Genomic DNA, 16,026 nt, shown 5'->3' with positions numbered 1-16,026 from the left:
TATAACCAAGATGAGTTGGCAATGAGGGCAAGCAATTTTGAACCCGATGTGGGTTTTAATAAAATTTTTAAAGTTGCTTCTAACTAGTTTGTGATTTTCTCATATCCATATCTAAAAGATTTATTTCATTGTCATTTTTATAAAAAGCTTAACTTGATATGATTTAGGATTAATTTTATCATATTTCCCTGAGATTTTGATTAAATACATATAATCCGGATATATTTAAAATTTCATCATATATCCTGGATTCTTGGAATTTGTTTGAAAATCGGGGGTCTTGGAAATTAAATTTAAGAGTTGGAATTTTGGAGATTAAATTAGAAAGAAATTAGAATTTCGAAAATTGAAAATTAAGTTCAGAAATTGGAATTTTAAAGAATTGTTTAAAATGGAATTCTAGAATAAACGAATAAAATAATAATAATTAAATAGATTAATGTGAATATTGGAATTTTTGGAATTAGAAATTAAATTCGAAAGTCGGAAATTTTAATGAATTGTTTAAGATGAAATTTTAGAATAAATAAAATAATAATAATTAAATAGATAAATGTGAATATTGTAATTTTTGGAATTAGAAATTAAAATCGAAAGTCGGAAATTTAGATGAATTGTTTAAAATGGAATTTTAGAATAAATAAATGAGATAAAATAATAATAAATAAATAGATTAATGTGAATATTGGAATTTTTGGAATTAGAAATTAAAATCGAAAACCGGAAATTTAGATGAATTGTTTAAAATGGAATTTTAGAATAAATAAATAAAATAATAATAATTAAATAAATTAATATGAATATGGGAATTTTCGGGACTTATTTCGAAAATCGGAAGTTTTAAAGAATTGATTTAAAATAGAGTTTTGAAATAAATAAATAAAATACTAATGATTAAATAAATTAATGTAAATATGGAAATTTTTGGGATTAAGAATTTAATTCGAAAATAAAAGGTTTTAAAGAATTGATTTAAAATGGAGTTTTTTTAAAAATAAATAAATAAATAAATAAAATACTAATGATTAAATAAATTAATATGAATATAAAAACTTTCAAGATTAGGAATTTAATTCGGAAATCAAAGATTTTTAAGAATTAATTTAAAATGGAGTTTTGAAATTAATAAATAAAATACTAATGATTAAATAAATTAATGGAAAAATTAGAATTTCTGAAATTGGGATTAAATTTAGAAAACGGAATTTTGAAGAGTTGTTTAAAGATTGAGTTTCAAAATAAACAATAAATGAATAAAAGGATAATGAATAACTTGATGTAAAAATTGGAATTTCGAAAATTGGGATCAAATTTAAAAATCGGAATTTTGAAAAGGAAGCTTGAAAATTAAATTTAAGAAAATGGAATTTTACAGAATTGTTTGGGAATAAAATTTCTGAAAATTGGATTTGAAGGGAATGGGAGTTTTGAAAACTTATTCGAATGTGATATTTTTAAAAAATTAAGTTTGGAATTGTGGAAATTTTGAAAAATTAATTTTAAGAATTTGAATCCCGGATAATTAAATTTAAAATTAAAACTTTAGAAAATTATCATGAGAATTTAATTTTTTTTATATAAAGATAAAGATAAATAAATAAATTGGAGCTACGGAAAAATAGAATTTCAAAAATTAGAATTATGCAAACTAATTTTAAAATTAAACTTTAGAAGATTGTTTCGAAAATGATGTTTATCTCGTTTATTTTATTATATTTTATTCATTTATTTCATTTTATTATTATTATTATTATTATTATTATTATTATTTTTTAAAAGTCAGACATATGGCAGTGGGTATTTGGGCTTCTTTGGACGGGAAAATGGCTTGGAGAAGAATAGTGGCAGCGTAATAGGAAGGACACCGACAACGGGGTAATGAGCTGTAGAAAAATCAAATTGGTTGGCGGCGACGGGGTGAGGCAGATTGAGATCTGGGGCCGAAAGACCGACGATTACACCCGGAGACGGCGCCTCTCAACTAGAAGACTCCATGGTGCTGCTACTGCTCGTGGTTGGCTTCTAAGGCTGGTGCTGGTGATTGTGATTCTCATTTTGAATCTGATATTGACTCGATTGCTGAAGCGGCATGTTCAACGGAAACGTCGGAGATGTCGACGGAAAATTAGTCTTGGCCTTGAGATGCATCCTCCACGAAGTTGAAAGTGTTGAACCAGACCCGAGTTTTCTTCCGTGGGTCCTGGATCTTGGCGGCAAACCTGCCAAACGGCCTCTTGCGCACGCCTCTATAGTGGATCTCCTCGTTTCCGATAGCCCGGCGGCTACACCGAAAAGTTTGCCTCTCGGCGCCCTTCGCTTTGTGTTCTGGTACGAGTGTTTTTGGAAGCAGTGAACGGAAACGAAAACAGAGGGACATAGAGAGAGGAAAAAAAAAATAATAATAAGGGAGAAATGGCAACGTCGACCGACCCATGACAACCCGAGAAACCAACGAGAATATATATGCAATCGTCTATCATTCATGCTCAAAAACCAATAAAAATCTATCCAGAAGCGGCAAAGGATGAACAAAGAACAGGGTAATGAGGAGATAAAAGATATAAAACATAAAAAAACCATACCTAGAGGCGCTTCTTTTCTTCTCCGAACTTCACTCTTCTTCTCCCGCAATCCCCCCTCTCTGGAACGCCCCCCAAGATGAAGGATCTCTTTCTCCAAAAAAACCCCAAAAATCATCTCCCCTCTCCTGTCTTTCTTTCCCGCCCATTCCTTCACAGCTCTCACCTACTCTCTGTCCCCATTGTCCCATTTGGTCGCCCCATCAACTTAATTTTGGGGTGGTCAGAAGAAAAAAATGATAAAATAACCCCTTCACTGTAAAGGGGGTCCACACTTATTTAAATAGAAAAGTGTCGGGGATAGGGTCTTTTAAGGCTATATTTGGTTCCTAAAAAATTTAAAGAAAAATGTGAGAGGAAAATAAAAAAGAAAAGTGAAAAGAAAGAAAATATTAAGAAAAATAAAAAATAAATTTAAAGTCAATAAATTATTTTTATATATTTTTAAAAATTCATTTAACATATTTTTTTACATTATATAAAGATAAAATCATTTTAAAATGTATAAATTTTTAATTAATTTTAATTATATTTTATTTTCTTTTGTATTTTCTATAATAAAACCAAATATAAGAAAACCATATTCTTTAACATTTTTTTTATTTCCTTATTATTTTTCGAGAACCAAATAACCTAAAATAATGACATAATGTAACAAGAAATGGATTGTTCTAGTTCTCATTTCTCTATCCCATTTATGTATTATACATGTTGGGCATTTAAGTTTGATATATCCGGTATTGTATATAACTTGAGTGCTTTAAGAGTTATACCAAAGATCTAAATTATAAGTTCTTTTTAAGTAAATAATTTGTTCACAATTGGTTTATGAATTTAGACAATTCATTTGAGGTTACACTACCTTATAATTAGAAGAATTATTGGTATTGGTCATTAGAATGAGGTTCTCATAATAAGTGCACTAATGTATACAGTTACATATTGGATAAGACTTATAGTGAGTTATGATATTGACTATTAGGTAATCATGACCCCACCAAGCTATTATACTGTATAAGCTTTCAACCTTGACAAGGTACTAAACTTGTACTAAAGTCTTCAGTGGTTTTAATGTATCAATGAGACCCTAAGATAATCATATATTCCATATGGATTAGGTCACTATTAATAGAAGTCGATGACAAGGGATATTCTTAATACCATGATATTTCATAGAATTGAAACAATGTGTCTCCTTTGGTGATTTTAAGGACATGTGATTATAAAATCTGTAACCATGGTGTGGACTCATATTTTTCATATGTGTTCCCACTCAATGGCAAGATTCATTTTTTTATTATGAAAAATTGATTTTTTGAAAAGTTGAAGTCACTACTTATTTTTATTTATTCTTAAAAAGGAAAAAAAATAAAAAATAAAACTTCAATATGACTTTTTTTAAAGGAAAAACACGTTTACAAAAAACCTAGTCCAAATTTGAGGGTCAAGTTAATTATTGGGAATGTACCATGAGGGTAACATCCCTTTAAGCCCTAAAACAACCCAAGAATGAAGATCATGGTCAAGGGATGATGGATGAAGATTGTGGTAGTGATAAGGATGACAATTGCAAGAGGAGTGGCATAGGTGAAAGTTGTGGGTGTGATGAGCGACTACGGAGAAGAGAAGAGGGAAGAAAGGGAAACATAGATAGAAGGAGGTGGCTGGAGAAGGGTAATGAATGGAAGTTGTCTAACGATGATTGGCAGTGATTGTGTTGTCGATGATGACAGTGATGTTGTGGGTATAGGGAGGTGTGGATATGAAGGGATGGTGTTGTGATTAGAAGGGCGAAAAAGAAAGGAAATAAAAGAGCAAAAATATAAGAGGAATAAAAAGAAAAGAAAAGAAAAGAAAATAAAGGGTTAGGATTAAAATGGTATGAGTAGGTAAAAAATTAATGTAAAAAGGCTTTAGATAAATTTTAGGGTATAGTAATTTCTTGAGTAAAATTTACATATGTTAGAATATGTCAATTGATTACATAATAAGAGTATATATAACTCAATGATTAAAGAGGTAATCTTCAGTGGTTGATAACATATACCTTGTTAGATTATGAATACCAATTCATAGAGAGTTTACATACAGTGGATAGTAAGTCATAAACCTAAACACTTATATCTCATTGTATAATATACATAGAATACTATAATGTAGTTAATCTTTATAATGGGATGTTGAGTTAATCTCAAAATTGGGTTCTAAGGGAGCTAGTATTTTTCTATAGATCCTAATGATTCTTGCTCAAGCTTATATTCCTTGATGACATTGTTTATGAAAGTTGATTGAGTTTTTAGTTCACTTATGTGCATAAGGACATTTTGATAAATATGCAAAGTTACATAGGAGCTTGTGAATGATCTCTTAAGACTATGCTAATTGATTAATTAGAGTCTAATTGGGTCAATTGATCAATTATTTAAGTGACCCAAGTCCAAGGTGGGCTCAAGCCACATAAGCCTATGGAAAACCTATAAATACCCATTTTTTTAAGGGTTAGGGCCTTAATCTTTTGATAGTCTTCTTATTCATTTAGGGGGAAAGAGAGAGAAAGAGAGCTCTATGTCACAAGATGCTCCAAATGACCCTCCTCCATGGGCTTATATAGGGGCAGGAAGCTTATGGAGATTCCTAGAACCACCTACACTTAGTCATTGGTGGGAAGAGTGTGGAAGGTTCTAGGGATGACTAGAGACACCCATACATCTCTACACCAAGGGTGGAAGACAAGGGAAGCCTATGAGATATTCTAGAGACTTCTAAACATATCTTGTAAATACTTGTACATAGGTTAACTTAGCAAGCTAAGCATCGAGAATAAGACTAACTTAGCAAGATCAAGTGTCTTAACTTGCCTAAGTGCCGCATGAGCTTAGGGAAAGACTAAGTCCATGACATCTAGCTATCAATCCTATAGAGGATTCCACTCCTCTAGCATTGAGATTTGAGGAGAGACTCATCATGACAGAAGGATCCGTGGGTTCACAAGATCTATGATGACTATCATGGTTTCGATTATTTGCTTTAAAGATTGGATTTGATTTACGAATATCCATATCTCAAGTATGACATTGATCTCTAAATCATATGTTGTTTTTTATATCTATTATTCTATTGCTAAGATCTAAAGCCTTAGAAAGCATTGCATGCACCCTAACCAATCGTTGGATAGGAAATTGAGAAACTAGATATATTCCCAACAAAAATAACTTTGAAATATAGAATGAAATTAGACTAATTTCATTCACGTTTTTCCATTTGAAAAATTGATAACAAATTGAATCAAATAGGAAGTTATCTACAAACATTGATCATATACAATATCTATTAAGTATGTACTTAATATAGTGTTTTTAATTTAACAAATTAATAATTAATTAAATCAAATTAAAAGTTTTAAATAAATCTATATTAAACACCTATAATATATAATATTTGTTGGTTGTATTATTAATTTAATGTACATTATTCACATTAAATAGGATCTCAAAATAAAACTAATATAGCATACACGGATTATAACTGGCATGGACCATTTAGTATATGATTGACATGGATTATAACAACTTAACTTATTATTGCAGTTTATAATAGTATTATTTAAATATATATATATATATATATATATTTTAATCTATGGTGTGCAATTATAATGGATTGTTGATATGTTTATACTTTTAAATTTTCAATTCAATTTCCTTATTATTCTTTTATTAGGTGTAATTTGTTTGAAACTTTGAATAAAGTTTATTGGGTAAATGAAATTGTTGTCTAACTTAAAAAGGTAAATTTAACAAATTCTTTTCTTTTTCCTTTCTAAAAATTTGTTCCAAAGACAAGTTGAATTTGAAACACATGTTCATTTCAAATATTTTTTAATAAAATGTTTTAAAATATGAAAAATACTTTAAATTTTTTTGCATTACACATAAATACACTGTACTTTCCTCGAACATAAGATGAAAAAAATATTTTCCATATTTGAGTTTTCAAATAAAATTTTGTTTTAAAAAATAATTGAAAGTTGTTCTTAAAGACTATGTTAAAAAAATTAAGGGTCTATTTGACCATATTTTCTTGAACTTGTTTTTAAAAACTAATTTTTATTCTTTAACTTAAAAATAGTTTTTTAAAATAAGTTTTAAAAAACATGGCCAAACGGATTGTGTTTTCCTTTTATTTTTAATAACCGGTGAAAACAACTTTTACTTATTCTCTAAAAATTGTTCTTTATTACACATTGTCTTTAAAAATTATTCCCAAAAAACAACAATAAAATAGTATTAGAAAATTTTGAAAAACAGTTGTTCTCTATTCCACTTTATTTTAATTTTTTTTTTCAAAGAACAATGACTGAATTGTGTTAGAAAATTTAAAAAACAAAGTAATGCACTTATCAAATTCAAAGTGGATTCAACCATGGAAGCGCTCCAATGTGATCAAATTTTCATAAGGATATTGAATAGTTACAAGTAAATGATTTGCGTGGGACAAGGTAATCACGAAACTTTGACCAATATACCTTGTAGCTCGTACTATTTGTTGACCATAATTCATGAACCTAGTTACTTGCTTTTAAAAATTTCTAATATTGTTGTTCTCTAGAAACAATTTTAAAAAACAAAGTGAAATAGAGAACAATTTTTAGAGAACAAGTATGAGTTGTTTTTACCGGTTTTTAAATCATATGGCTAAATAGACTCTAATTTTCTAAGAATTGTTTTAAAAAATATTGTCAAACAAATCCTAAATTTCCAAACAAAACATAAGAAAATACCACCTTTTTTTTTTTTGTTTGCATATTGGAATTGTATTTTGAAAAAGAAATTTAAAATTTTGGTTTAAAATAAGTTGTACTAGTAATACAATATGCAACAACCAAATGAAAGTTTAAGGCTTAAGCCATAAAGAAATATGGAGTCATGTTACGTTGATACCACATATTCCAGCCTACTTCGTTTTACCAGCTCTCAGCTGTGGTTTTTTACTCCTAAATGCTACCTTAATCCGACCTCTATTAGGCAGCTTCACCCCTCCATGGCCGCCAATCTTCTGCCACCAGTGCAACTTCTTCCCCATCTTCTTATTCCCATGCTGCCCATTCCCTACCAGGCTGATGCCACCTCTGCCCGCCTTTGATTTCTTTGAGTTCCGAATGTGCCTCAACAGACCCTCCACCATGGCATGAAGATGATGCCTACCCTGTTGCTTATGCGGGGCGTTGATGACAGCTGATCTTCTGAATTTCTCCACTGCTTCTTCATATGCCTCTTGTTTGCTTGTAGGATGAAACATCATCTGTACATACTTCCACAAGGACCGGGAATGGCCTGCTTCAGTATCTTCACTCTCATCATCATGGTGATGGTGGTGGTGGTGGTGGTGGTGGTGGTGGAAGATGATTGCTAGCTTGTTTTTGAGTCTCCTCAGCCTCCCAACTGCTTTCTTCGAGTTAACCTGATACCCTGATCTGTAGGTTTTGATTCCTGCCATTCTACGTGAAGAATCCTGATGCTCATACTGGGGCAAAATGCCACCTGAATAGTCCTCCAATCTATTCCTATGTGTGGCATGTCCTAACCTCCTCAACTGCAATGGTGCTTGACCAGGCAGTGGCTCTTTGCCTTTACTCTCACTGCAGGTACTGCTCGTTTTCTGTGTTGTCCAGCTTGAGGAAGAGCATGAGCTTGAAGTTGTTTCCTCAGATTGTTGGTGATGAGGCTGCATAATCCTTCCATGTGGGCTAACATAAGTATGCTTCTGCTTCCCACTTCCCTGATCTGTATATGAGGTTGAAGGTAGGAGGCTTCTTTGGCTGGGGTAATGATCCAGCAGAGTTGGCCTCACAATCATCTGAGGTGGAAGATTCTTTTCCTTGCTGATCATTTCTCTGGTTCCAGTCTGACTCAGATTCTGATCAGTACGAGCAGCTTGAATTTTTTTGGCAGACCCAACAGACTGAGGTGTCACTAATGATCTTGATGTCACCCCTTTTCTGATAGTCCCTTTCGTAGCCATTAGATTCTGGTCTCGATTCTCTTTCTGAATCTGATTCAATACCTTCACAGGTAAAGGGGCCTCCTTGACAATCTTGTCTTTATGACTTGGAGAAATCCTGAAGCCCTGAATAGTATCAGAAACTGGACTTGCCACAGGATCATTTTGACTTACCAATTGATTCACCAACTCAAATTTCTCTACAACTGCCTTGGCATTCTGTCCAGGGACCAGGCTCATTTTCTGACTCAGTGGGTTAGTTATTCCTGTGCTGGGACTCCAAAATGGGCTCAGCATATTGGCTGGCAAATTAGAACCCTTGCTTTGCCCACCCTTTCGACTCACTAACTGATTGAGTTGGCTATTGCTCTTCTGAAGAGGCTTGAAAGTCTGAATCCCACCCCAATCTGGCAATTTAGGCTTGTCTTTGTTCAGATCGAGTGAGTCAATTCCTTCTGAAGTGGACTTCTGACTTGGATTCATCACTAGATGCAACATACTTGAGTCACTAGGCTTCCTAAGCCTTTGAATCCCCTGCTGACTCGGTAAATCATTTTGAGCTAGACCTAACTTGCTAGCCTGACTCAGCTCAGCCCTTGAAACCAACCCCTTCTTTCTCTCTATTACTTTTAGGCTATCTGAATCTGCAATAGGAATTGAATTGGCCTTCTTTTCATACAGTCCTAGTTGAGCTGTATTTTTTTCCCCACCTAGGTCCACAGGATCATCAATCGGCTGCACAACTCGAATGTAAGAGTCAATTCGTTTGATGGTATCAGCAACTTCCTTGGATATATAATCCACATCCTCTGGTTTTTTCTCAGTCTCAGTGCCAAGACTACATTCAACTCCTGATGCTAGGGTCCTTGATGAAGCTGCCAGCAATTCAATATTCCTTGGATCACATCGAAGAACTTCACGATTTCTTTTCTGCCATGGCTTGTCATGACCTCTTAATGGCTCAGCAGACTTCTCTTTAAAATCTAATCCTTTTGCCTCTCTATCAGATCCATGAAAGTGGGTAAACTGAACTCGATTATTAACATCTTTTGTAGGCACAGCTTTCCTGTTCGAGATTTGCATCTTCTTAGCTAAATTTTGTTGCTTCATGCTGCTTTGATTGTGAGACCCACAAAATTTCTTTCTGTTTTCAGGTTCAGCTGCAGAAATGGTGAATTTTGACTGCTCCAAAACCATCTCATGAGGGATTGGCTTTGTCAGTGACCGCTTCTTCTTTTGGGAAGACTCAGGGCAATTCAAATCTTTGCTGGAGTTTAGAACTGCACACTGTGAAATATTCAATGTGTTTGGTGAGACAGGAGGTTTTGACCTTGGGATGCCCCTGGGTTGTTCTGATTGAATAGAATGAGGCATGTTTAATCCACCTGATTGAGCTGCTATAATCTGAACAGAATTGAATCATATTAGAATGCAGAAATTTAAAATCAGCGTTATATTCGAATATTCTAGTATTGTGCTGGAACCCAGGAATCTTAATTTAGATGCCCAAACACAGTTATTGAAATTAACCTCCTCAAATAACTGAATCTAGAACCAAAGGCAACCCATTGAAGCTGATGACAATTCATGTACCTTTGAACAAGTCTCAAAAACCCTTTCTGTAGCACAATCCAGCAGATTCTTCAGCAGCACTCGTGCTTTCTCATCCAACTGTTTATAAAAGAAAAGGTCAGATGACAAAACAACACAAAAAGGCTTCTATAGTAACATATACATTAACTCAAGTAGTCAGTGGAAAGGAAAACCTTGTATCAAAATATAATGCACATATTTTTTTTCAATTTTTCTTTCTGGGTCAGGTATGGAAAATTGTTGTTGGAACATTTTAAAGTGCAGAAATTAAACAAGAAAATATTACGAGGAAGTGAGGAAATAAGTGCTAAAAACATCATTCAAAAAAATAGTTTGAAATAGATACAGAAATTCCTGATACAGGTATTTCTCATTCCGTATTATTAATACTTCAAAATGGTTTTACCTGTATTAAGTGATCATTTAGGAAAATATGATGTTTCGCAGGGAATTTGAACCAAAAACTTTTAAAATAATTTGACAGAATCATGAATATTATGATGATATTCAAAAAATGTATATTTGTAACCATTTTACAATGTGTCCAAATGTATATGGTAAAACCAGCATGCATATGTTAAACCAAAAAGAATTTGTATTTTTGTCCTTTCGTTACATATTAAAAAGGATTTACATTTTTGTCAAGAGGAGAGAGCAGATACATTTCCAGGTCGTTTACAAACTTGGGCAAACTTGTCATGCCTATAAAAAGTTTTAGAAAAACAAATAAAAGAGTTAAGCATACAACTTGTAGTTTGTTTATCATTTCTGGAAACTGTTTCGTTTCAGCTTGACATTTGATTGAACTTTTTTATTATTCAAATTGCTTGAGAGCCACTGAACCATGCTGATGAGAAAATTGGACTGACTAGTTCAGATCCCATGGCATGGAAAGTCAAAAAGGGAAAGGATAATCAGAGAGAATTCCTATTGATTACACAATGTAGTTCTACAATTCAAAAGACAAAACGGATGAATTTCCACAATACCTTTTGTCTTGAGAGATGACAAACATTCCTTTTGCCTAATAGGCATCAGTTCAGACACACCAAACTCCTCACTTGGTTATTTATTATAATTATATATTCAAATATGAATCATTAAATTATGCATGCAGCTTTCATAGGTAAAACCACTAAAATAAAGAAGTCATGTTGCTAAGAAGACTTACATTTTCAGAACTGGCATTCTGCAGCCCATCTCCACTAGTTTGGAGCAGCCCGTATAATTTTCTCAGTGAGTGGAGATCTGACTGTTCATCTTCAAGTTCCATTTCTTTGCATTGACAATCTGAAAAAACTGATTATATAAAGTTCAAACTCCACTTAATTTACAGATTCGATTTGTTGTGTCATGATCATTTCTATAGTTATATTTTTTGTTGAATTAGAAATCAGTCATTCATTCCAACCTCAACTCACAATTGAATTATGATGTCTCCATTTGCTTTGCCTTTCCTTCAATATCAAGCACTTACACTTTTCTCAACATGACTAGGCCACACCAGCCAACTGTCCTCAGAACTGCAGCTGTATCATATCCATTAATGAATGCATTTCAAATGCTATCACCCACTTCTCTATTAATCATCGTACTTAGCAGCATTATTTAAAGTCTTTTCTATTTTAAGGATATTTTCACTGTCCCCTAATATCGCAAACCCAGCAAATGTCTTAATACATACAGTGAAGCAAGTTGTTCCCACACATCTTTTAACCATCAATATTTACCATTAAACCCGACTGACTCATTTTCGCACTCTTTGATTTTATTCTCTCATTTTTGTTTTAGCTAAAATCACATTCTCAATACCCTATTGATTCTCTTTATCTAATGCTTATTGATTTCAAATACTTCTTACTTAGATAACTGAACTTTGTCCCTTCTAGACTGAGTAATGCTAAAATGACACAAATGGCCTCTCTGAATGGGTTTCCAATTAGAAACACATAACAATTGCCTGTAAGTTTTTAGAAGAAAAATTACATTCATGCCATCATGTGTAATCCAAGAAGCAAACAAGGTAGTTTATTAGCATCATTTAACATTATTTTACAAGATTGTAATCCATACTGATGCAAGATAAAAGGCTGCATTTCAAATCTTGATGCAATGCCTAATCTGATAGAAAATTCACTTGTGTCTCCTTTGTTTCTTATCATGCCAATCCCAATTAGAGTAATGCTAAATCCCACAAACAGGTTCACCCAATTGCTTCTCGGAATAAATCCAATCATCCCCAATTGTTCAAACAATCGCATCTACACCACTGTACCTATTCTGAGAAGCAATTTGGTACACTTGATCATGTCATCTAGCAACTTTCCTCCAATTTTCCCCATGCATTTCCTTGCAATGGTATATCTAAAACAAAATTCTCCAACAAACAGAGCCCAAATGTTACTCTTTGGGTTTTCGTTGAAGGGAGTTCATGTGCATCCCAAAAAACAAAATTATCCACCAAATAAGAGCCTAAATGTAACTTTTCAGGCTTTCCTTCAAGTGAGTTCATCAGTTTCTTAAATTAAGTACATTTATAATGTTCCATTTTCCTAGTAACCAAACAAGTGGCTAAGTGAAAAACTTGCGTTGTTCTTCCTATTTTTATACATAATGCACTTGTCTCCCCTCTATTTCTTTTATTCTGATGTCAATTCCCAATCCAACATACATAGCCTTGAAATTGCAGTACTTCCACTCATATACATACGTGAGTGTATATATATATATATATTGTAAGTTCGTCATTTTTCTTTAAATCAAACACATCTACAATTCTCCAATTTCCTCCATTTCCCAAGTAAATAAACAGTGGTTTAAGCGAGGAATTCGTTTTTCATTATTCAGAACCAGAGAAACAAAAATCTCACACCGAACACTGCCTAGATGTAACTGTTCTACTTTCATTGAAGCAAGTTCCTCATTTCTTTGCTTGTTGAAATTAAAGATTACAATTTTTCTGCATTTTCCTTCGTTCTCGGAGCAACCAAACAGGGGTCAAGAGGGAACTCACCTTTCCTTCCAGCTAAATGGCGTCGTTTCGTCCTTTCCCTCTCTTTCTCCGGGTTACTCCCTTCTCCCCCACTTGTAAGTCTGTCTTAACGGTTTTTCCCGATGTAGAAATACGTTTTCGTATTTCTTAAATGACCCAAACTGGTTTTTATTTGTAGTGAGACCCTTTAAAAATTTTAAAAATTCAACTCAAATTTAAAAAAAATGACATAAAAAATTCCTTAAATTTGATATAATAAAAAATTTTAAATTCTTCAATTTGTTATAAATGAAGTGGTGAATGCCACCACATTATTATAAATATTAACTAAACATTATTTATGACTTCCATTAATTCAATATTAATGGAAGCCATTTAGAAAACCTTAAAAAAGGCTTTCCATCCTCTAAGGAGCATTCCAAAAAAAGAAAACCTTCTTGAATTCTTCCTCACTCTTTCTCTCATTTTTATTTTATTTTATTTATTCTGTTAACTTTCTTAATTCTCTTATCTAATTCCTTCCTCCCCATTATATATTTTTAAAATAATATATATATTGTCTTTATTTTATTTGCATTGCATTTATTCTCGTTTTACAACACGTTAACACGTTATCAACACGAATTGTTTTGAAGGTAATTCTTGTATCTTAAATTTGAGGTTGTTTACATAAAACAAATTTTACATATTTATATTACTATTGATTTTATTCATTTAATATGTGTTATATATTGTTAAAAGCTATAAGCAAATTATGTGATTTTGATTATAATCAAAAGTTATACCAATACTATAAATTTATTGTAACTAATTATAATAATATTATTTATTTGAAGTTCTACGACAATGTCAAATCTCATAAAACTTGAAATTGTGGCACTCGACATTTCAGAAAGAACTATCTATCTTAGATCATTGATGCTGAAACACATCTTCATGCAATGAATCTTAAAGCTACGATCAAAGAAGGAAATTAAGCATCCCTCCAGGATCTCACAAAAGCGTTGATTTTCCTTCGCCATCATCTTCATGAAGGTTTAAAAAATGAGTATCTTGTGATAAAGGACCTTTTTACTCTATGGAGTGATTTGAAGGAAAGATATAACCAATAAAAAACTGTGATTCTTCCAAAAGCTTGATATGACTAGTGCACTTGAAGTTGCAAGATTTTAAAATTGTTAGTGAATATAACTCCACATTGTTCAAAATTAGCTCTCAATTAAAGCTGTGTGGAGAAAAAAAATCATAGAAGGAGACATGTTAAAAAAAACTTTTACTACATTTCATGCCTTGGATATGCTCTTACAACAACAATATCCAAAGCATTGATTTACAAAATACTCTGAATTAATATCATGTTTTCTTGTTGCTAAACAAAATAATAAACTTTTGATGAGAAATCACCGGTCTTGTCCAACCGGATCTAAACCATTCCCTGAAGTGAATGCAATATTGTCCCAAACTCGTGGACAAGGACATGGTCATGAAAGGAATCCTTGATACCATGGTTCTTATGGTAATAATTCCTCAAATTCTTAGAAAAAGAAAGTCTCACTGCACCACCAAAAGTGGAGTAATACTAAGGCAAAGAAAATAGGAAGTATATACAAGGAAAACCTTTCAAGAACCATGAGAATAATTGTTATAGATGTGATATGAAGGGGCATTGGACGCATACCTGTCATACACCCAAACATTTGGTTGACCTTTACCAAACATCAATAAAAACAAAGGGAAAAGAGATAGAAATGAACTTTACTGATGGTGATGGATTGAACCTAACCTATTATGACATCGATTTCTTTGGAGATCCTAGTGAAAAAACTGATCACTTAATAAATGATAAGAATACTAACATTGATTGATGTTACTTTATATATCAAATAATATATTATTATGTTGTATAGTTACATTTGATTTTCTTTTGTTATTTACATTATGCATTATTTTATTAGTTATAATCAAAATCCATGTATTATTTAGTCACAAGATGAATGACGATGGTGTATGTCTCACAGATTGTGCAACTAGGCATACAATTCTTCGAGATAAAAGATACTTCCTCGAATTGACATTAATAAAAACTAATGTAAGTACCATATTTGTTATTACAAACTTGGTTGAAGGTTCTAGAAGAGCAAACATATTGCTACCAAATGGAACTAGATTCCATATAAATGATGCTTTATATTCTAGCAAATCTAGAAGAAATTTGCTCAATTTTAAAAATATTTGCAAAAATGGATATTATATTGAAATTATGAATGAAGGTAATGTAGAATATCTTTACATTACTTCTTTTATATTTGGCCAAAAACTTAGAGTGGAAAAATTCTCGACTTTCTCCTTTGGGTTATATCATACAACTATAAAGCCTATTGAATCATATGTTGTCATGAACTAAAAGTTCAATAACTAAAAAGTTTTTATCCTTTGGCATGACAGGTTAGGTCATCTAGGGTCTTGAATGATGCGTCAAATAATAGAACACTCACATGGGCATCCACTAAAGAACCAAGAGATTCTTTTGCTCAATGAATGCTCATGTGTTGCTTGCTTATAAGGTAAATTGATAGTTAGATCATCTTTTACTAAAGTCATATCCGAATCACCAGTCTTTTTAGAAAGAATACATGGGGACATATGTAGGCCTATCCATCCACCATGTGGACCATTTCTTTATTTTATGATCTTAATAGAAACCTTTACTAAGTGGTCACATTTTTGTCTCCTTCTACATGTAATGTTGCCTTTGCTAGGCTCCTTGCACAAGTGATTAAATTACGAGCATAATTTCCAAATTATCCGATTAAGACAATATATCTTGATAATGTTGATGAATTTACTTCTCAAACATTCATT

General features: G+C 32.3%; 2 protein-coding genes across 2 annotated transcripts; both read right to left on the bottom strand.

Annotated features, from left to right (window-relative positions):
* Window positions 1-1,784: 1,784 nt before the first annotated feature.
* Window positions 1,785-2,735, bottom strand: LOC109122903 (ethylene-responsive transcription factor ERF109). The gene is made up of 2 exons (XM_019221033.2): window positions 2,583-2,735; window positions 1,785-2,325 (listed from the first exon to the last, which is right to left on the bottom strand). The coding sequence occupies exons 1-2, from the start codon at window positions 2,695-2,697 to the stop codon at window positions 2,126-2,128; spliced, it is 315 nt and encodes a 104-aa protein (XP_019076578.1). The 5' UTR covers window positions 2,698-2,735; the 3' UTR covers window positions 1,785-2,125.
* A 4,762-nt stretch (window positions 2,736-7,497) lies between these two features.
* On the bottom strand, window positions 7,498-13,262 carry LOC104879937 (uncharacterized). Its single transcript, XM_019220924.1, has 4 exons — window positions 13,186-13,262; window positions 11,344-11,462; window positions 10,173-10,250; window positions 7,498-9,983 (listed from the first exon to the last, which is right to left on the bottom strand). Exons 2-4 carry the CDS (start codon window positions 11,443-11,445, stop codon window positions 7,533-7,535), a joined length of 2,631 nt encoding a protein of 876 aa, XP_019076469.1. The 5' UTR covers window positions 11,446-11,462; window positions 13,186-13,262; the 3' UTR covers window positions 7,498-7,532.
* Between the last annotated feature and the right edge of the window lie 2,764 nt (window positions 13,263-16,026).

The sequence above is a fragment of the Vitis vinifera genome, chromosome 7 (genome assembly GCF_030704535.1).
Source record: "Vitis vinifera cultivar Pinot Noir 40024 chromosome 7, ASM3070453v1".
NCBI classification, from domain to species: Eukaryota; Viridiplantae; Streptophyta; class Magnoliopsida; order Vitales; family Vitaceae; genus Vitis; species Vitis vinifera.
Note: the sequence above shows the minus strand (reverse complement) of the source record. Positions and strands in the feature narration are given on the sequence as shown.